This window comes from Delphinapterus leucas, chromosome 20, assembly GCF_059928025.1.
Source record: "Delphinapterus leucas isolate spDelLeu-1000000601 "Yukka" chromosome 20, BTC_Dleu_Yukka2, whole genome shotgun sequence".
Lineage (NCBI taxonomy): Eukaryota > Metazoa > Chordata > Mammalia > Artiodactyla > Monodontidae > Delphinapterus > Delphinapterus leucas.
This window is the reverse complement of record NC_143148.1, coordinates 56,266,817-56,287,041: the sequence shown is the minus strand read 5'-3', so window position 1 is coordinate 56,287,041 and position 20,225 is coordinate 56,266,817. Positions and strand designations below refer to the sequence as shown.

The 20,225-nt window shown below is 50.5% G+C and overlaps 1 protein-coding gene across 9 annotated transcripts in view; it reads left to right on the top strand.

Annotated features, from left to right (window-relative positions):
• The window catches only part of MBTPS1 (membrane bound transcription factor peptidase, site 1), a 49,877-nt gene extending 31,578 nt beyond the window's left edge, over positions 1–18,299 (top strand). For 8 of the 9 annotated variants that reach the window (XM_089903349.1, XM_089903353.1, XM_022583054.3 and 5 more), the window contains 12 exons: positions 324–468; positions 3,239–3,427; positions 3,862–4,034; positions 4,524–4,639; positions 5,133–5,289; positions 6,015–6,139; positions 6,831–6,908; positions 9,936–10,076; positions 11,851–11,982; positions 12,868–12,994; positions 16,166–16,296; positions 17,482–18,299. In XM_089903349.1, coding sequence (XP_089759475.1) covers positions 324–468; positions 3,239–3,427; positions 3,862–4,034; positions 4,524–4,639; positions 5,133–5,289; positions 6,015–6,139; positions 6,831–6,908; positions 9,936–10,076; positions 11,851–11,982; positions 12,868–12,994; positions 16,166–16,296; positions 17,482–17,678 — 1,711 coding nt within the window. In that variant the 3' untranslated portion in view covers positions 17,679–18,299. The remainder of the gene's footprint in view (positions 1–323; positions 469–3,238; positions 3,428–3,861; positions 4,035–4,523; positions 4,640–5,132; positions 5,290–6,014; positions 6,140–6,830; positions 6,909–9,935; positions 10,077–11,850; positions 11,983–12,867; positions 12,995–16,165; positions 16,297–17,481) is intronic. The other variant, XM_089903351.1, reaches the window with a different exon arrangement.
• The last annotated feature ends 1,926 nt before the right edge of the window (positions 18,300–20,225 follow it).

Sequence of the window (20,225 nt, the reverse complement as noted above, 5' to 3'; positions counted from 1 at the left end):
AGTAATTTAAAAGTCCATCTTTGCTCCAGTGCCTTGAGACTGAGTCCCAGGTCTGCTCTGGGGCTGGTCACATACTCGTTCTCCACCAGCCGCAGCCACCAGATTCCAGGCTCGCAGAGCGGAGAGGTGATGCCCACGCATCCCGCTGTGCTGCCAGTGAGGCAGGTTGGCCGGGAGGCCGCCCCAGCACAGGGCGTGTTCTGAAGCCAAGTTCCCAGACCTCAGCCGAGGGCAGCCCTGGAGGCAGGCCCTTGCGAGGCTCAGGGCCGCCCCGTTGATGCTTTCCGATGCCATCTACTGTAACACTGGATTTTTTGTTTCAGTTTGAGCCCCAGCTACATCGATCTGACCGAGTGTCCCTACATGTGGCCCTACTGCTCCCAGCCCATCTACTACGGAGGGATGCCAACGATCGTCAACGTCACCATCCTCAACGGCATGGGTGTCACAGGAAGAATCGTAGACAAGGTGAGACTGCCCTCTGGCCAGCGGTGAACTTAGACGTGGCCCAGATTTACTCCTGCAGTTAAAAGGGACAGGTCCTCCTCCTGTCTGGGTGCCGGGGGATTGGAAGTAGTGGTTCGTTCTCCCCTGAGTGCTTTGTATATAAGTCGGGATACAGTAATGAGGCCAGTGTGCCACTCTTCTACTTTGGCATCTTGGGTTTGACTCCTGAATCAGCTAATTGCATTTGAATCTTCATTTTTACAGTTTCCCGTCTATAATTAAAGGCTCACTTATAATTATTTTATTGTTTAATGAGGACACATGGGCCTTCATGTTTAGAAGGCATGGTCTTTATCTGAATTTTGTGTTTATAATTTGTTTTACACTTACTACATAAACATTATCACAAAAATAAAGGATCGGGAAAGAGAGCAGAAAAGCGACTTCAGCCCTACACACTCTAGAGCCACGATTTGAAAGAAAAAGTTCAAATCATATTTTCTAACAAAGCACTGTAGTTGTTTAAATAGGTGTATTTAAATTGATTCAGTGCCCACCAACACTTACTGTATTCATCCTTGCTTTTTCATTTCCGAGTCCCTCACTTCATCTATCTCTTGATTGCAGGATTTCACTTTTCATGAAGCTATCGCAGAAAGTACATTTCTTATGATTTCGTGATATTAATAAATCAGTTGCCTGAAGGAAAAAAAAAAAAAGGATCTTTTCCAGCCCTTATCTGAAATAGATATTTCTAGTTATCTTTGTGTGGCAGACAAAAATTTAGTCTTTTTTCTTTTTCAGTCCTCACGTTATAAACATTTAAACATGTTACTATATATAAGCACCGAAGTTTTTTCTAATGGTTGTTTAATACTATTTAGAATTGTTGAATCGTAACGCGCTTACTGTTTCTTCTTGCTTGAACAGTTAGGTGGTTTTCAACTGTAAACATCTCACTGAATATCTTTGTATATATCGTTTTCTTTTGTTCTGAATTAGTAACATAAACTCCCTGGATTAGAATCCCAAGTAAGAGGGTGTGAACATTATTAATGGCTCTTGGTACGTAATACCAGATTCTTTTCAAAAGAGGTGCATCAGCTCAGACTGCCACTGATGGTGTACAGAGGGGTAGTGTCTCTGCTCTGGTGGTACGTCCTTTTTTTCCCAGTTGCATGAGGTTTTAAAACATTGAGATAAAATTCACATGCCATAAAATGCACCCTTTTACATTGTGCAGTTCAGTGGTTATTAGTATATTCACAAGTAGTGATGCAGCAACCATCCTACTGGATAATTCCAGAACGTTTTCATCACTTGAAGGAGCAACCCCTGTTAACACTTCCCATTCCCCTTCCCCCAGACCGTGGCATTTCCTAATCCCCTTCTGTCTCCATGGAGTTCCCTTTTCTGGACGTTTCCTACAAGTGGAGTGGTATATTACGTGGTCTTTGTGACTGGCCACTTTCACTGAGCGTAATGTCTTTAAAGAGGCTCATCTGCCTCTTTATATAGTGTATATAAAGTGTATATATAGTGTTTATAAAGTGTATGTAGTGCTTCCCTCCTTTTCATGGCTGAAAAGTGGTTCATTGTATGGATAAGACCCCGCTTTGTCAGTCGTGGACATTTGGTTTGTTTCTGCATGGTTCATCTTTTAACTTTAAATCTACGGGGGGTAGTCGGTACCTTGTTTAATGATTTGTAAGGTGCGTGTCTGCATGTTTGTTTACTGATTATATTTCCTCTTGTGTGAATTCGTGTTTCATTTCCTTGGCCCATTTTTCACTAGAATTTAGGTTGTCCCTGTCAATCCGAACAAGATCTTCATTTCATAGAGAGATTAACCACTGTTGTGTGTCATGCAAAAAGATTGCCCAGATTATTGTTGTCTCTTTAATTTAGAGGTGGTTTAAAAACTTGGGGGGTGGGTTCTGTAAAAGTTTCACTTTTACATGTAGTTGAATTTTCATCTTTTGTGAGTTCTTCTGTTTCAAAAATTAGAAGCTTATCCCTCCAGAAATATAAAAAAAAAATCTCAATTTTATTTTCTACTCACTTTCCTTTTATGCTCGTTAAATATTTAATGTTTTCACCTGTGTTGAGTTAACTTGCTATGTGTTATAAGCGATGGATAAAAGTTAATTTTCTTCTCTATTGTTAACCAGTGGTCTTGTGCCCTACGAATGCTTTTCTTCTTTTTCACAGTTTTTTTTAACATGCCGACTCGCTTGGGGGGAGTATGTCGTTGCACTCTGGCTTGTGAGGGAAATGAGTAGTTCAGGTTAGCTTGAAACGTTGGTTCGCTGAGCGAGCTGATGTGCGTTTCCCGTCTCATGCTTCCCTTTCGCCTGCCCCCAAGCCTGGAGAGGCCTCCTCCGGGCGCCGCGCACACTCCGCCTGCCCGGTCACTGGCCCAGAACCTGACTGGTGACACTTTGCAGCCGTGTCATTTTATTATTTTATTCCTTTCAAGCAGTGTGATTCGTTAAGCATATAGCCAGTTGAGATCTAACCCCAAACCTGGGAATATTCTTTTCTGTTAAGTTCTCTGCGGATGCAAGCTCTTCGTCAAGCCGTGTGTCCACACTCCCTGCCTCCTTTTAAGCTTGCGGGGAACTTGTCTTTAAAGGCGGGGTCGGTCAGCGGCGGTGTCCCTAGGCCCCTCCGGTGGGTGACGGCCTGGCGCTGTACGGCGGCCTTGGGCATGGGCTCCGTGGTACCGGCTGAGCGGGCGGTGACCCGGACGGAGCTTCTCACCCGAGCCTCTGCCACTTTCCTCCCGCAGCCCGAGTGGCAGCCCTACTTACCGCAGAACGGAGACAGCATCGAGGTGGCTTTCTCTTACTCCTCAGTGCTGTGGCCTTGGTCGGGCTACCTGGCCATTTCCATCTCCGTCACCAAACAGGCCGCCTCCTGGGAAGGCGTCGCTCAGGGGCACGTCACAGTCACCGTGGCTTCCCCGGCGGAGGTGGACGTAAGTGCGCGTGCGGGGGCTCGTGGGCAAAGGGGGACGGGCTGAGCGCCGGGCGCTGGGCTGTGAGGCGCCGTCCACGGGGTCCCGGCCCGGCGAGCAGGGGGGTCACAACCCGCTTGGTGAACGGGGCGTGGGTGGGCTGTTCTGTGCCAAATTTCAGGCTTAAAATGATTGTAAAATGTAAGGCTCGTGCTATGCAGTCTAGTCGTTTTTAGGAACCAGGTGCCTTAAATTTGAATTCGGAAACCATCATAATTGAATTCATAATTCTGAATGGAATTAATTATGATACACGAATGTCCACTCCTACCGTTGTTGTGAGAAATTCTTGTGTTCTGTTTGGGTTAAATTGATAAATAGAAGTGAGGTTTCCAACCTGAAAACCTGAAAGTTTCTTCTGAGCCAAGGGGACGTTTCAAATTTATTTTTTTCAGTCAAACAGTGGTGCAGAACAGACTTCAACAGTGAAGCTTCCAATTAAGGTGAAGATAATCCCCGCTCCTCCTCGAAGCAAGAGGGTTCTCTGGGACCAGTACCACAACCTGCGCTACCCGCCCGGCTACTTCCCCAGGGATAACCTGAGGATGAAGAACGACCCTTTGGACTGGTAAGTGGCCGCCAGACCCGGCCTCTGTCCCCGCCACTGCCCCTGTCCTTCCTCCGCGGGGCTGGGACAGGAGGAAGGGTGATCAGTGGCAGTGATGTAAGGTCACCTGTGTGTGACCACCCTAGTTCACTCCCAGCATGTCTGCGTTGCCGTGCTGAACTTGTCCAGTGCAGGTGGTTGTTGGCCTTTTACACCCGTGCCACCGCTAGAGTGATGCTTCAGTGCCCTTTACGAAACATTTCTTTGGCCACACCTTCTCGTCATCTTACCTCCTTCGTGCTTGTGCCGCGCAGGTGATTTCCTGTTATCACCCACTTTATATGCCGCCCGGAGAGAGCTGGTCTGAAAGGCTGACTTTCGTGCCAGTGGACTGGCTCCCAGGCCTCTGTGGGCGGTGGAGCTGCTCCTTCAGAAATGCGCCCTGTGGCCACGCGGCTTTTATTCCGAGTAAGGACTGTTGGTTTTAGTGCCGGGCTTCCTGTGTTTCAGGAATGGTGACCACATCCACACCAACTTCAGGGACATGTATCAGCACTTGAGAAGCATGGGCTACTTCGTCGAAGTCCTCGGCTCCCCCTTCACGTGCTTTGACGCCAGTCAGTACGGTGAGGGACACGAGGTGCCGGCGCGGCGGTCCCGCTCAGCTGGGGAAGTGTGGAGGCAGGGTAGGCTCTCCCGTTCCCAGTGGCGGCCAGGACCAGAGAGAGTGGCCCATGTTCCTAGCGTTCAGCTGAAATGAGAAGCTCTCAGAATCACTGGGCACAAGGACATTTGTACACTCCTGTTGTATTTTTTATTTTAATTAAAAGAAACTCTAGCACAGAATTTTGCTTCTCTTTGGGTGAGTGAATATCCTTCACGTAGAGCATCACCAGTGAAACAGGCCGCAGCTGGCTGGTGTCCGCGTACTGTTGGACCCTGATCCTTGCTTTTTCACCCCCTTGTAAAGCGGAACAGGGCACAGGCCAAAGTACTAGAGGCCAGTGACTGGAGTTGCTGAGGCCAGTGAAGTACCGTGCTCCTGAAATGGTGATGTCCTGTGGGTGCGGCCCTGTGGGCGCGGTGGCCGCCGCTCTCACCCTGGGCTCTGTCCCTCAGGAACGCTGCTCATGGTGGACAGCGAGGAGGAGTACTTCCCCGAGGAGGTGGCCAAGCTCCAGAGGGACGTGGGCAACGGCCTCTCGCTCATCGTCTTCAGCGACTGGTACAACACGTCCGTGATGAGGAAGGTCAAGTTTTACGACGAAAACACGAGGTACTGATACGAACTGGTGTTTGGGTAAGAAAGTTGACTCTCTGGGAATTAAATTCCACCCAGCAAAGACGTAGATTGTTTGGCCTGTCGGCGGTCCTTTCGGCTGTCAGGTTCCGACAAGCTCTCTCTTCGCTGGCGGAGATGTTCTTGAAAGTTGCTTGGGAAAGAAGTAAACTGCTCACTGAGCCAAGTTGTGACTGAAAGCGTTCCTTGTCCTTGTTGATTTAGACCCTTCGGCTTTAAATTTCTGTTTAGTTCTTTTCCGCTCTCCCACCTCTCCTTTACCGAATCTGTGTACATTTAAATGCACCGAGAAGACAGTTATTTAAAGAAACCTTTCAGTAGGTTGGTTATCGCTGAAGAATTCCCGGTGTGTTATGAATATCTCATCCTTACGATGTGCGTTCTTTCTTCAGAGTCTGTGCCTTGAACTTCATGAGCTGCTTTCTACGTTTACTGATCCTCTCAAGGTCTAGGCTCTACATGCAGTGCGTTTATGTTAAATGTGGTGCATTTCATGAAATAATTGGGCTTTGCTTTATTCTGCACACTGGCGGGAGCATTTACATTGCAGTGTTAGTGAAACCCAGGCAGTTAGGCTCGTTTTTAGCTGAAACCTAGTGTGGAGGGGCTGGACTCTGGTGGGAGAAGTCAGCTTTGTGACAAAAATATCAGGCGTTTGTGGGACGCTTCAGTCCTTCATTAAGTCCCTGTCATTTTCACAGGCAGTGGTGGATGCCGGACACCGGAGGAGCCAACATCCCAGCCCTGAATGAGCTGCTGTCGGTCTGGAACATGGGATTCAGCGATGGCCTGTACGAGGGGGACTTTACCTTGGCAAACCATGACAGTAAGGTTTTGTGTTTGTTTTTAGTAGGGCTCATCATTCCCAGAGATGGGCAAGCAGAAGCCGTGCGTCTTTGAAGTCTTAAGTTTCAGAGAGAGAGAATGATGTGATATCACCTAAGTAAGCAGGGTCTGTGGAGAGAACTGCGCAGTGTCTTCACACGGGCACCTGTAACACTGGGTGTTGACCCTAGTTTTTGTCCAGATTTTTAAAATGAAAATACTTCCTGTGAGCATTCCTAACCCACCTATAAGGTTCTTTGTGTCCTGTATGTTCCCAAATATGTCATACCCCCCAGGCCCCTGATAATGTATAAATTCTGTTTATGAAATAATGGCATATCTCATTTAAGAAGTCCCCCCCCCTTTCATTTTGGTGGCTAGTTTCTAAAACAATATCTTGAACGTTACTGTCACTAACTCTGCTCATCCTGACTTAGGTTGTCCCCAAGTCGGACAGCTCCAACTTCTAAAATCTACCCAGAAACCTTAGATTAATAGAATAATTCAGCTTGAATTTTGAGGTAATTACTTGCAGTTTGTGTGACCAGGCAGTAATAGCAGCTCCTCTCTTAAGATGAGAAGCGATTTTAGAAAATACATAATGCCTGTAGATTGCATCTGTGGTAAATGCGTAGCTGCTGCTGAAAGCATTCAGTGTTTCTAGGTTCTAACTTTGAACGACTGTTTTCTAGTGTATTACGCGTCGGGGTGCAGCATTGCTAAATTTCCAGAAGATGGCATAGTGATAACACAGACATTTAAGGACCAAGGTAAGGAATGCTATTCGTATACTTTCTGGTTTCCCTTTTTCTTTCTTTCACTCTTTTTTTTTTTTTTGCAATACGCTGTGGCCTCTCCCGTTGCGGAGCACAGGCTCCAGATGCGCAGGCTCAGGGGCCATGGCTCACGGGCCTAGCCGCTCCACGGCATGTGGGATCTTCCCGGACCGGGGCACGAACCCGTGTCCCCTGCATCGGTAGGCGGACTCTCAACCACTGCGCCACCAGGGAAGCCCTCTTTCACATTTTTTAATCACAGGGGGTTTTTTTTGTTTTTTTTTTTACATTTAACTTATTGATTTTTGGCGGCGTTGGGTTTTCGTTGTGGTGTGCAGGCCTCTCACTGCGGTGGCTTCTCTTGTGTTGCAGAGCCCAGGCTCTAAGCCCATGGGCTTCAGTAGTTGTGACCCACGGGGTCTAGAGTGCAGGCTCAGTAGTTGTGGTGCACGGGCTTAATTGCCCCGCGGCATGTGGGATCTTCCCGGACCAGGGATCAAACCTGTGTCCCCTGCATTGGCAGGCGGATTCTTAACCACTGCACCACTAGGGAAGCCCAATCACAGTTTTATTACATGTAATTCACCTACCATAACATTCACCCTTTTAAAGTGTGCAGGTCAGTGATTTGTACTTTTCACAAGTTGTGCAGTCATCACCACCATCTAATTCCAGAACATGTTCATCACCAGAAAAGAAACCCCATATCCATTAGCAGTTTGGATTTTTAAAAAATTCTTTGCAGGATGTGTATGGTACTTCAGGTGAGACGTCTTGTGTAATATGTTCTGGGGGATACGTAGAAAGATAAGACAGTCTCTTGCTACTCATTGGAATATGTGTGTAGTGACCACTGCAAAATAAGTTGACTTTCCTACAGGAGAAGAGGGGCTTTTGAATATTTGTAGGGTCTTTTTTTAAGACTGTCTTCAAAGTTGCTTGAAATTTTTGTTACTGTTTATGAATTGTTCTGCTCTGTGATTGCCAGATTACTAAAATTTTAGAAAAATGTTGACTGTGCTTTGAACTTCTTAACTGTGTAAACATAAAGAGTACTACAGTCATCTCCTAAAATCCCCTGAAGAATTAGAAGGGAAGAAAGGTTTTTACCTTCAGTTTTGCCTTTTTACTACAGACAGCCCTCGCCTAGGAAGGCGAACGATGCCACGTCCCCTGGCATCAGTACCTGTGACACTGCTGAGCGCGCTGAGCAAACCGGGGTGCGGGAGGAGCGGGGTGCCCCGGGCTGCCTCTGCCCTTCCCGAAGGTGGCAGCCGCCCCCATCCTGCCCAGGGTGGTCTTCTCCCAGCCCCGCCCTCCAGAGCCAGAGTTCCGCACCATGTGTCCCTCTCACCTGTACGAGGCTGTGAGAGAGTATTCCATGACCGATGTGATGGGCTCATGGAAACTCACAGGCTGGATCCATTTCCTCCTGCAAGTTGATATTTTCTGTTTCAGAATGGAAGGCCCCCTTCCTTGTGAAGTTTGTCATTTTCTGTAACTGGAAGTCGGGGACAGTTTCCCTAGTTGAAAATGACAAGAAGTCAGGATTTCTCACTCATCGGTTTGTGTCCGCAACGTATAATTTACTTCTGTGTTGCCTGGAAGGGGCTCTTTCCTTCCGGTCAGGGCAGAGTCAGTCAGTAAGTAGTTCTGTGTTCATAAGGGTATATTTTAACTTGAAGAACATAAATGATCCTGTCTTCCCAGTCCCCTGGCACAGTTTACCGTGGCTTAGTAATTCTGAGATCCGTTGCTCACAGGGCAGTGTTGCTTCTGGAAACTCCCCTGGGGTGAAGACCGTGTTCTCCTTGTCAACTTGTTGCCATCTGGTAGCTCCTTGTTTTGTGGGGGGGGGAGAGGAATCAAAAGTAGGTTTAAGGGTGCATACTTTATTTTGGTGTTCTGCTAGCCTGAAAATGAAAATTAATTACCTGGGAATCCTTTTTAAGGGACTTTTTATTTCCAAAGAGGCTTTAAGTTGAGCAATCTTTTGGGTACAAAATAGGAATTTGAAAATCTGGGTTATGCTGGATCAACATTTTGTTTCTATTGTCAGAAACAAAACTGTCAAACCACGAGGCCAGGTGGCAATGCTGTGTGCACTTTCCGCATGTCATCTGTTTTACTGACGTGTCTCTCCCTCCCAACAAAGAAAACCTTGTTTTCCCGTCCACTCGGTTCCTAGTAGGATTATACGTAGAGAGCAGGAAGCGCTGCATTTTTAGAGCCACAGACATTTTAGGTGTGACCAGCGCAGTGGATGCTGGATCTTGGTGCAGACGTGTGTCGTCTCTAGTGTGCGGGATGCGTTTGCTTCAGGGGTGGAGACTTTGATTATGTGATGGTGTCACCAGCAGTTGCTGTGTGGCATCTGTGCACTGTTGGCTTCTTGATGTGGTCAGCGTTGTACATTGTGTTGTCTGTTTGGGCAGAGGTGAGAAGTCTCTGCTGTTGGAACGTTTGTACTGTATTTATGAGATTCATGTAACAAATGCCTTAAATCTAAACTAAAACTACGTGGGCGTATGTTCTAAAAATTAGTTCTGGTTGTCCTAGCTTTCAGGTATTCAGCATGAAGCCTGGGCACCAGTGTGTATAACTTCCAGAGAGGCACCTGTGTGTTGGGCAGGAGCTGCCCCTTGTGTGTGTGATCCGAAGACATAAGCCTCTCAGCATAATAAGAAGAGACAAAAATTTGGGTTTGGTGGATAAAAAGGGAGAAGCAACGCCTCTAGGATTGTGAATACTATGTACCACCATTTCAAGTGAAAATGGAAAAGGAGGATTATGGGAATATACGTATACACATACGTGAATTTTGCTACAGCCCAAATTAGTGGCACTTTACATGTTGTTTTCTTATCCTAAAAGTTGGCACTGTTGTGATTATTGGATTTTGCTGTGGGTTTTTTTTTTGCAGGGGGGTCATATGGACTAAATGTCAAGGTCAGGGGCATCTGGAAAATTGTTCATTCCTCCACAGAACCTCTCACTGCTGTTTCTGTTGTGTTGTTTCAGGACTGGAGGTCTTAAAGCAGGAAGCAGCGGTGGTTGAAAACGTCCCCATTTTGGGGCTGTATCAGATCCCGGCCGAGGGTGGAGGCCGGATCGTGCTGTACGGAGACTCCAATTGCTTGGATGACAGTCACCGGCAGAAGGGTGAGGAGTGCTGGTGCGGCTGCAGCGGGTGGGCCTTGGTGGCTTTGAGGTTCCTGCCCCTTCTCCCCCTTGTCCCTGGACAGGCACCCATGAGATGCTGGTACATAGAGGCTGCTCAGGTGAGCCAGGTGCTTGGGATGTTCTGATAGGTATCTCGGGCTGGGCGTGTTTAATGAGCAAAACAAAAGCGCGCTCGCAGGCTGCGCTGCCCTCCCCTCCAGGCTCCTTGTGCTGAGGCCAGCGGAGGCCAGTTTACCCAGTCTCTGCCCTCCCTGGTGTCCCCCTCTGGAGGCTGTGTCCCTGGCACTGCCGCGCAGTCCCCCTCTCAGGTCTGACCCACCCTCTTCCAGCACTTGGCCCTCATCCCAGACTCGGGAGTTTTGGCCCTCGTGAGGGGTGCTTGGTATCATCGCTGGGTGTGAGGTGGGGGCAGAGAGGGGCAGCTAGTCCTTAGCGCCCCTCCTCTTCCTCAGCCTCTCTCGATGCACCTTCAGATCTGGGGGTTTGAACTTGGACGAAGACTTTCATTTTTCTCATTTTGTAAAGGAGGCAAGGATGGGTGCAAGTGTTCCGTCTCTTTGCTGGTGAGATGATGACTAGACCAGACCAGAACCTAGTCTTTCAGGTCCCTGAGGATGGGGGGCAGGAGGGGCCGGGGGAGCCGTGTCCTCATGTGCAGGCAAAGGGGCCGAGGCGGCTTGGGCGTGAGCTGGGCGTCTGCGCTGCGTCCGTCCCCCTCTCTCTCTCTCCCTCTCTCGCTCTCTGTGATGTGAAGGTCAAGTGACTACGTTCCTAGCATTTCATATAAATCCATAGAACGTTTTCTTTTAAAACAGTCCAAAGTGAAGGTTAAAGTCATAGTTGAAAGATTAATGTTTTATTTCTACAGAGATTGTCTTTTAAGACCTGAGATCTCTGGTGAGTCTTTATGAAAACTGTAAATGCCTGAGAGACTGTCCTGGTCCTTACACTTCCCGTGTCCGCCTGGGGGAGCTTTTGGGGCCGGGAGCACGTGACTGGGTGCTCCGTCGGGAGACAGGTGCTTCCTGCCGTCCCCTCCCTGTGACCCTCACCCCGTCCGCGCTGGTGTTGATGGGATGCAGGGAGGTGGCCGCCGGGGAGCAGTGATCCCAGGTTTGAAGTCCGTGCAGCTCCTCGTCTCCTGATAGGCAGGATCCATCCGTGTGGCCCTGTGACGGAGGCTGTTGAGCGCAGCCCAGCACCTAGACTCCCTGGGATGACCCCCAAAGTAACTGACCATTTTCAGCTTTCCTGCTCTGTGGTCGGGGCCCACGGACTCAGGGCGGCCCAAACTGCTAGACTTTGTACTTGCGTTGACCTTGAACCCACCTCCCTGTGGCGTGCACCCAATGGTCCTGGCTCTACCCTCACCTGAAAATCTAGATCCCTCCCCCAGGACAGCCTGCGGGTGTTGGCGGGAGCTTTGGTGCCCGGTTCTCCCCTCCTCTCTCGCAGACCCCCAATCTCCGGGCGGTTCTGCTCTCTGGTGGCGCATGGTCCCATCGTCCCGCAGGAGCCCCTTCTGTCCCTGTCGTGAGGAACCCAGAACTGAGGGGCGCCTGGGGGCTGGGAGTGAGGCCCGCATGGGCTGCCGATGACCGTGGAGGACGCGAGTGTCTCACGAACAGGGCTGTACTGGGACCCAACCTTCTGCCGTCCCGTTTCCCCCTTGTTCGGGGGCCAGCTTTGATTTTCCTGTAGAGGTCGCTGTAAACAGGTCTAGTTGCTAAGCAGCCTGTTGCTGAACCCACAGACTGCTTCTGGCTCCTGGATGCGCTCCTGCAGTTCACATCGTACGGGGTGACGCCCCCCAGCCTCAGCCACTCGGGCGCTCGGCAGCGCCCCCCCAGCGGAGCGCGCTCGGTGGCTCCGGAGAGGATGGAAGGTGAGTGGCCGCGGGGGGCGCCCCCACCCGTGTCCTCCCACGAGACAGGCTCCCACAAGACGGGCTCCCACAAGACGGGCTCTTGGGAGGAGTGGCCGGCAGCTCAGAGCGCTCTCTAGGTACCAGGCACCAGCCCGGGGCTGCTCACAGGGATTAATCTCTAAGCCCTCTCCGGACCCTTGAAAATAGGTGCTTCTTTCCGGTTCACAGAAGAGACAGGGCCCCAGGTCGCCTAGCGGGTGACAGCCCGGTAGCCGCACAGCTCGAGCCCCCTCCTCCCAGGCTGTCCCTGGACGCTCAGTGCGAGCCGCGGTGTGGTTCTGAATTTCCCAGTAGCTGCATTTAAGGACTAAAAAGAAACAGGTTAAGTTCATTGTGATAAAACTCTTTAGCCCCACTCACCAGAACGCCATTATTTAAACATGTGACACCCACCCTCTCAGTCGCTCAGTAGCCGCACGTGGGCACTGGCTGCACTAAGGGACGGCACAGATCTGAGAAGCAAAAAGAATTTTGAATTTTGAAAATGCAGATTTTCTTTTTGGCCTGAGCATTAAATATTTGAGAAGAGGAAGCTGTTTCCACGAAGTGTATCTACAGGTTAGACTCCTCGAGTACAGCCTAGTGCGTGTCATTCCGGTCAGTGGGGTGGCCCGGCCGCTGCCGTGTGTACAGCGTGGCCACCTTAGAGGGAGCGGCTGTCCTGATCTGTTCGCTCACTCTTGGCAGCAGCCAGACCTCACCCCCGAGCACCTGGCAGACAGGTGAGAAGCGCGTGTAGTGGGCCTGACGGCCGGGAAGCAGACAGACAACTAATGAAGCCTTGTTTTCTCCCTGCATCTTCTTAACAACGATGGCCTGGTTGTTGGCATGGGTGCTGCCCAGGGAACCACCTGCACCGGTACTCCAAGGTCCTTGAGGCCCGGCTGGGAGGCCCTGAGCCTCGGGCGCTACCGGCCTGTCCGCACCTGTCGTGGGCCAAGCCACAGCCTTTGAATGAGACGGCTCCCAGGTTGGTGACACTGCTTTTCCACTCCTGCTGGGTTTATGATTCATTGCCTTTTTTTTTTTTAATAAGAGGGAGCGGAATTTTACTGACATCATTATCGAATAATCAAGTCTAGCTTGTCATTTTGTGACGTTTTTTTAAATTAGCGAACTCCCGTATTGACCTTTGGAGTTATGCACCCTGGTGGTATCCTGCATAAAAAGTGCTTTGGGTAATTAGCCTCCCGTTAGGTTTGGTTGGTTCTGGGTTAAAAAGCTTGTGATCTGACAGTGATGTCCCCTTGAAGGGAAGCTCTGGCTCCCTTAGTTCGAGGTTCGGGAGTTGAAAGCTCCCCATGTGTGGTGTTGATTCTGGGATACAGACAGGGTCTTTCTGTGTCACACCCGGGAGCAGAGACTTCAGGAGTAGATCTGGGTTCTGGCCTGTTGCCGGGCCCGGAGTTGCGTCTGTGCCCTCACCCTGGGCTGAGTGTCGTCCCTGGTAAAGTGACTTCTTAACCATGACAGACGTTGATCTGCCTGCTTCTCCATCTGTCAAGCTCAGCCTCTTCATTTCTGTCGTTTCCTTTCAGAAGCCAAAAATTGAGTGACCCCTGCTGTTTCTCTGTTCGGGCAGAAGAGCCAGCTCAGGCCGCTGGTTCCAGGTTTTCTCTAGATCAGTCCCTCTCCCTGTTTCTCTCCTGGGCATGGCTGGCCCCAGCAGGACAATTTCCTGCTCTGGTGAGGAGATTTGAGGTCCTGGTACGGTGACGCAGGGGCCCATGTTCTGGGCGTGGCTGCGGGAGCAGTCCCACCCGCACGGCTCCCGCTTCCCCGAGCGATGCCGCGAGCAGCTGTTTCCCCTCACAGGCAGCACGCCTCACGCGCGCGGCAGGTTCCCCTCGAGGGGGGCCCTTGCCTTCTCTCCCCACCCCAGCCTGCCCACTTTGTTTGGGTCTCCGTATGTACACGTGTTGGGGTGTGTGTTGCAAGGCACAGGGAGCCACTGTCTACATTGTGAGCCACGAAGAGGGGTCTGCCTGCAGGAGGCCCTGAAGCTTCCTTTGCTTTACTGTCGTGAACAGAAGCACTGAATGCGCCACTCGCTCAGTGAGTGATGATCACGTCATCTTTAGAACATGCTCGATGGAAAACAGAATTGTAGATTCATTACGCTCTTGTCAGCACTTTTGGTCCTGAAACTTTAATTACTGAGTACTTTTCCATTTCAGTTACCATGCCATCATTTAAAAATTTCTGATAAGATTCCATTTTTACATCTCATTTATTTATAACCTATCATCATTCTAGTATTCACACCAGACTTGGACTCCAGCTGTGGTCAGCAGTTCATGCCCAGTGGACAGTGGCTGTTGGCAGAGGTTCCTGAAACCCAGTTATTCTCCACAGTGCTGCTCGGGGCTCTGAGCATAGATAACAGTATCCTTGGTGTCTGCGTGTCCACGTCGAACAACGCGTCAAGTCCCAGCCTGGCCCGTCAAGGATACTGATGCTGTGCGGCTCCTAGAATTTGATTTTCACTGTCGCTCTCAAAAATTCCTCCTTAATACACCCACCAGGCTTCACCTTTACCTCACATCTTAACATCTTGTTGAAAATTGTTCTCAGTTCTCATCGACCTAGATCTAGGTCTAGATTCTGAATCTCTGAAGCAATGCGAGACAGTGTCAGAGAGCCCTGGAAAGGCTCAGGGTCCGTCCACCCAGTGCTGAGTGCAGGCATCCATTCCGTTCCTGAAACCAGGACTCATTGTGTCGTTCCTGGGCGTCAGGCATCCGTACCCAGAGCAGTTGCAGGAATGTCAGACCTGTAAGGAGCCCCTGGGTGAGGCTAACCTTCTGTCCTCCCGTCGGGACATTGTGAAATTCTCAAGTGATAATGTGGTGCACTGTCACCCCGTCTGCTCAACGAGAAGGGGCCACTGCCAAGTAATTAAATTCCAGAACAGGAAAGCACCGTGAGAACTAACATACAGCCCCATGTATATGCACCTGCAGGGTTATAAAGCTTAAATGTCATTGATTCTGTAACTTAGCATTGTCAGTTTAATTTTCAGACTGATTAAACCTGAAAAGTAAAGTTAAATTACATAAAATAGAACAGGTTATAATACTCGGCATTTTCTGAGCAGTTGCCCGGTTGGACGGGCAAGATAGCAGCTTATCTGCTTCCTGCTCGGAAAACCTCTTCACAGAGCCAGTGTCGGCTTCCTGCTGACCTTCATCCTGATTGCTGATAGAACTGAACTCTTTGCTCTCTCTTGGCCAGAGTGAGAGATGGGCCGGCAATTTCCAAATGAATGAGAAGTGGAAAAATGACGAATTCATAATTTGCAAGCATATTTTATTCTTTTCCCTGATTTTAGCCACAGCAGTCTTCAGATTTTCCATCGCACTCTTTGCTCTAATCTCTGTGTCTTCCCAGGCTGCTCTTGGCAGTATACCGGCCTCTCTTCCTCAGTTACAAGCCGTATTGGCCTGAATTAAGTTCTTCTTCAGATCTTAGAATTAGTGATATGAATAATGGTGCCATCGTAGCAAGTCCAGTACCTTTCGCAAAGCACGTGTGTTTCCTTTCTTCCTCATTGTGGCCCTGCAGGCTAGGCAGACGCTCATCCCTTTATTCCCATGGTTTCTGTCCACGCCTCGGTTACTCGTGTGTCTGCCTTGTTCTGCCTCCCGAGAGGGGTGTCCTTGAGGACCAAGGTGACGGCTGGCCCCTGGCACCAGGTCTGCCCCCTCTGCCGCCGTGGTTTGCGTCCGTCAGAGAGCAGTGCCCACGGCTCTGCTGCCTCGCGATGGAGACTGTGCACCTTCCAGTGGGGCCGTGTCCACTCGCCTGCGTCCGCCGGCTCCTTTCAGAGGTTACGTGTAGTTTTCTCTCCTTCTTCTGGGTGACGTTTCTGGTTGAGGCCAAGGCAAGCTCGAGTTGCTAGTGGTGTAAATCCTCTAGAACTGAATCTTGTGTGTACGGACTTCACTTGACGTTCTTGTCTTGGGGCCTGGAAGTGTGCTGCCAGTTGTGTTTACCTCAACAGTTGTGTTTAGGTAGACGTAGGTGGGACAGCATTTCCCATTAATGTTTAAATCACTTTCTGTTTCTTAGGGATTGGCTCAGCTTCCTTGGGCCAGTACAGTTGCTTATTTTTATTTTGTTTGAATCCGTTTTCCTAAAGTAATCTTTGGAAACACCAGAAGTTACTCTCCATCGACCTGGACAAGGTGGTGTTACCCAGCTTCCGATCAAATCGGCCTCAAGTGAGACCCTTGTCTCCGGGAGAGAGCGGAGCGTGGGACATTCCTGGAGGTCAGTTCTTCGGCGTTTGACTACTGGGTTGACTCATACTATGGTTTGTTCAAAAGAGCCTCCCTCTGTCCCCCAGGAGGTGGGCCAGGCCGTTCGTGTCTCTGCCTTCCTGGGACCACGGGGGTCCTGGCTTTCTTCGTGGTACAAATCAACAAGGCCCAAAGCAGACCTAAAGGATTAACTTGCTGTCGTCTCTTAGAAAATTCTACTTGAATTTTCAAGTTAGAATTTCTTTTATGATGTCCGTCTGTCACAGCCTGGCCCCTGAACCCTCAACCCAGACGTCTTCACCGATTCTCTGCCCCGGTCTCCCTAGGATGGGATTTCCCTGAGCTGGGATTCTCAGTTAAATGTGGGGTGTCCCTCACCCTAAGTGACATCAAATGGTCCCCCCCACCACCTGCCACATAATGGCTTTGGCCTCACTGGACTGTCGAGGGCAGGTTGTCCTTTATCTGGGATGATTGGACCAAGTCGTTCCAGCAGAGTGCGGGCTCCTCTTCTGTTCCGGAAATCCCTGTGCTCTTGCACGAGTTTACAGCTCACCAGGGGCACTTCTCCTGGTGTTAGGAATTGGCCAGGAGCTCCAGGGATCAGGAAGGGGTACCCTGGCCCACATGGTCCAACCCTGGGGACTTTGTGTGCTGACGTCAAGCTCCTGAGGGCCTTGCCTGCAGGTCCCGGGGTGCACTGGTAAAGGTTAGTTCTGGAACCCCAGCGTCGCTCAGTTACAGAGCCGTGTGATAGCATAAACCCAGGTTCCTCCGATGGCCACTCTCAGTTCCCGACCACGTGTCCCATCTGCGGGAGGCCTTCCCAGCGGCGGGAGCGTGGCCGGCCGTCCTCACCTTCCCGCCAGGCCGCCTCCCTCTTCCCCCCGTCCAGCTAGTGTAACACCAGCGCCTAGACTTGTCCGTCTTCCGTGGTTTTCATGATAACAGAGATAGGGCGCCCCCGTTGCAGATTATGCGCGGCAGCAGAAGGGCCACGCTGGCTTCTGAGGGAGCACAGGTGGGGAGGCGGGGCGGAGACCTCACACCCCACCCCCTGCCCCAGGAAGCCCTCGTCTGAGTTTGGATGCACTTCTCTCTCATTCTCTCTCTGGGTCACTACGAGCCCAGCTCACCTCGTAGGCACAGAGGCCGCGGCTGTGTGCACTGACCGTCCCCCGCTGTCCTCCTGCAGGGATCATGCCTGGCCGCTACAACCAGGAGGTGGGCCAGACCATTCCCGTCTTCGCCTTCCTGGGAGCCATGGTGGTCCTGGCCTTCTTCGTGGTGCAGATCAACAAGGCCAAGAGCAGGCCAAAGCGGAGGAAGCCCAGGGTGAAGCGCCCACAGCTCGTGCAGCAGGTTCACCCGCCAAAGGCCCCCTCGGTGTGACGTCCGCCCGGCTGGCTGTGAGCGCCGGGGAGCGCCTTCGAGGGTGGCCGCGGCGGGCGGGCGGGCGGAGCCGTGGGCTCCCGGGGTCCCCCTGCTCGAAACGCTATGAGAGCCTGTGCTGAGCGGGCCTCCCCTGGCGAGGAGCGCAGGCTCACGGTGTGTCGTGCGGGGCGCGGGGCCGCGGAAGGGCCCCGCGGGGCAGCCTGGAGTCAGACCTCGCCGGCCGCCCGTGCACCAAAGACTCGGACGACTTTTAAAGGCTGTCGGGGAGGAAACGGCTCTGACCAAGCTAGACGTGCTCCATAAAGGCTATTTTCTATATTTATTGTTGGGGAAAAGTCACTTTAAAGACTTGTGCTGTATGGAAGCAAAGCTATTTTTTTTTGTCAACAGGACGCAGTTTTTTACTATTACATCATGAGGAACAACACAGATGCCGTGATCTCCTTTTTGATGAGAGGACAGACTGAGATTTTGACAGAAACTTGCACAAATCTGTGAAACACAGCCCTTCGCTTTATTTTTATAAGTACCAACTGCCATCGTGTTTTGTAATTTGGGTCTTGGTTTCACCATTATTGGTGAAGAAAATTTTCAATAAATACGCATTACCTGTATGAAGCTAAAAAGAAGTGTGTAACGGGCTCTTGCCCACCTGTCCATTTCTCTTTGATGACAACCTGGAATGGCTTCTGAGTCAACCTGTGAAGTATTTTTTTGAGATGTAATTCACGTCCTACAAAATTCTGTTTAAAAGTGTACCGTTCAGTGGTTTTTAGTATTCCAAGGTTGTGCAACCATCACCGCTATAATTCCAGAACGTTTTCATCACCTCCAAAAGAAACCTCCTACCCAGCAGCCAGTCAGCCTCTATTCCCCCCTCCCACAGCCCCAGGCAACCACTGATGTGCTGTCTCCATGAATTTGCCTAATCTGAACATTTCATAAAAAGGGCGTCGTATAATACATGGCCTTGGCGGACTGGCTGCTCTCGCGGAGTGCGTCACAGTGATTCATCCATGTTGTAGCTGTCTCCGTACTTCACTCCTTTCTAGACCTGAATGACACTCCGTCGGATGGATAGGCCTTATTGTGTTCATCCTCACTTGATGGACCACTGAGCTGTTTCCACTTTTTGTCTGTTGTGAATGGTGTTGCTTTGAGCATGCATGTACCATTTCTAGTGTGGACATAAGTTTTCATTCCTGTTGGGTTGGCACCGCGGAGTAAAACCCTATAGTTTTATGCTTCACTTTTTGAGGAACCGCCAAACTCTTGTTCCAAAGCTGCTTCACCGTTTTACATTCCCACCAGCAGTGTATGAGGGTTCCATCTTCTCCACATTCTCACCAACAGTTACTGTTACTCATCTTTCTGACGATAGCCCTCTAGTGGGTGTGAAGTGACATCTCATTGTGGTTTGATTTGCATTTCCCGGAAGATAATGATGTTGAGCATCCTTTCATGTGTTCATTGGACATTTTTATGTCTTCTTTGGAGAAATGTCCATTTCGATCCTTTACCCATTTTTTAATTGAGTTGTCTTTTTATTGGCTTGTAAGAGTTCTTCGATAGCTTCCAGATGAAAGTCCCTTATGAGGTACATGACCTGCAAATAGTTTCTTTCATTCTGTCTGTTGTCTTTTCACTTTCCTGATGGTATCCTTACGAGCATAAGAGTTGTTCATTTTGATGAAGTCCTTTTTATGTATGAGGGGCCATTTCTGAGAAAGAAACCATTGCCTAACCCAAGGCAGCCTGTTAAGTTTTAACCCCTGCCTGTACCGTTTTCTGTCCTCCAAGTGGCCAAACATGAGCTTTCGGATCATAGGTGAGGACAGACTGACCGGAAAGGGCAGAGGGCCTGTGGGATCGGGGTGCTGGTGAGGTCCTGGGAAGAGACAGGCCCAGGCTGGGGGGTGAGGGAGGAGCTGCCAACGCCCAACTCTCCCTGCCACGTGCCACCCTTGGCAGGTCACAGTGGTGACCTGGCAGCTTTTCACCGCATTCCGCGGCTGCTGTTGCTTCGAGGACTTAGAGGAATTGCTGAGGGCCCCTTAGAGCTCTCCCCGTCCCCAGCAGCCCATAGCGTGTCAGCATCTACAGGCTCACGGTGGTGTGTTGTCCTCAGAGACGGGCTGTAGACCTAAGCGTGGTTTCAACGTCTCAGAACGAGGGGCTTGTGCCTCTGGTCTTCCTGCCTGTCCTCCACAGGTGTGGACGGCTCACCACCTGCTCCCAGCACTGTGAAAGCTGGGGTCCCGTAGGCCAGTGGGGTCCAGGGAGTGAGGACACGGCCCTAGTGAGACAGTGGGTCTCGGGGGGCTGGGACTCACCAGAGTGCTCAGGCCACATCTTGGGGATGGCACATGTTTTGATCTTTCAAGAGAAGCCTACAATCTGGAGAATGTGAAATCTCCCAGTGGTTTTTTTTTTTTTTTTTTTTTTTTTGTGGTACGCGGGCCTCTCACTGTTGTGGCCTCTCCCGTTGCGGAGCACAGGCTCCGGACGCGCAGGCTCAGCGGCCATGGCTCACGGGCCCAGACG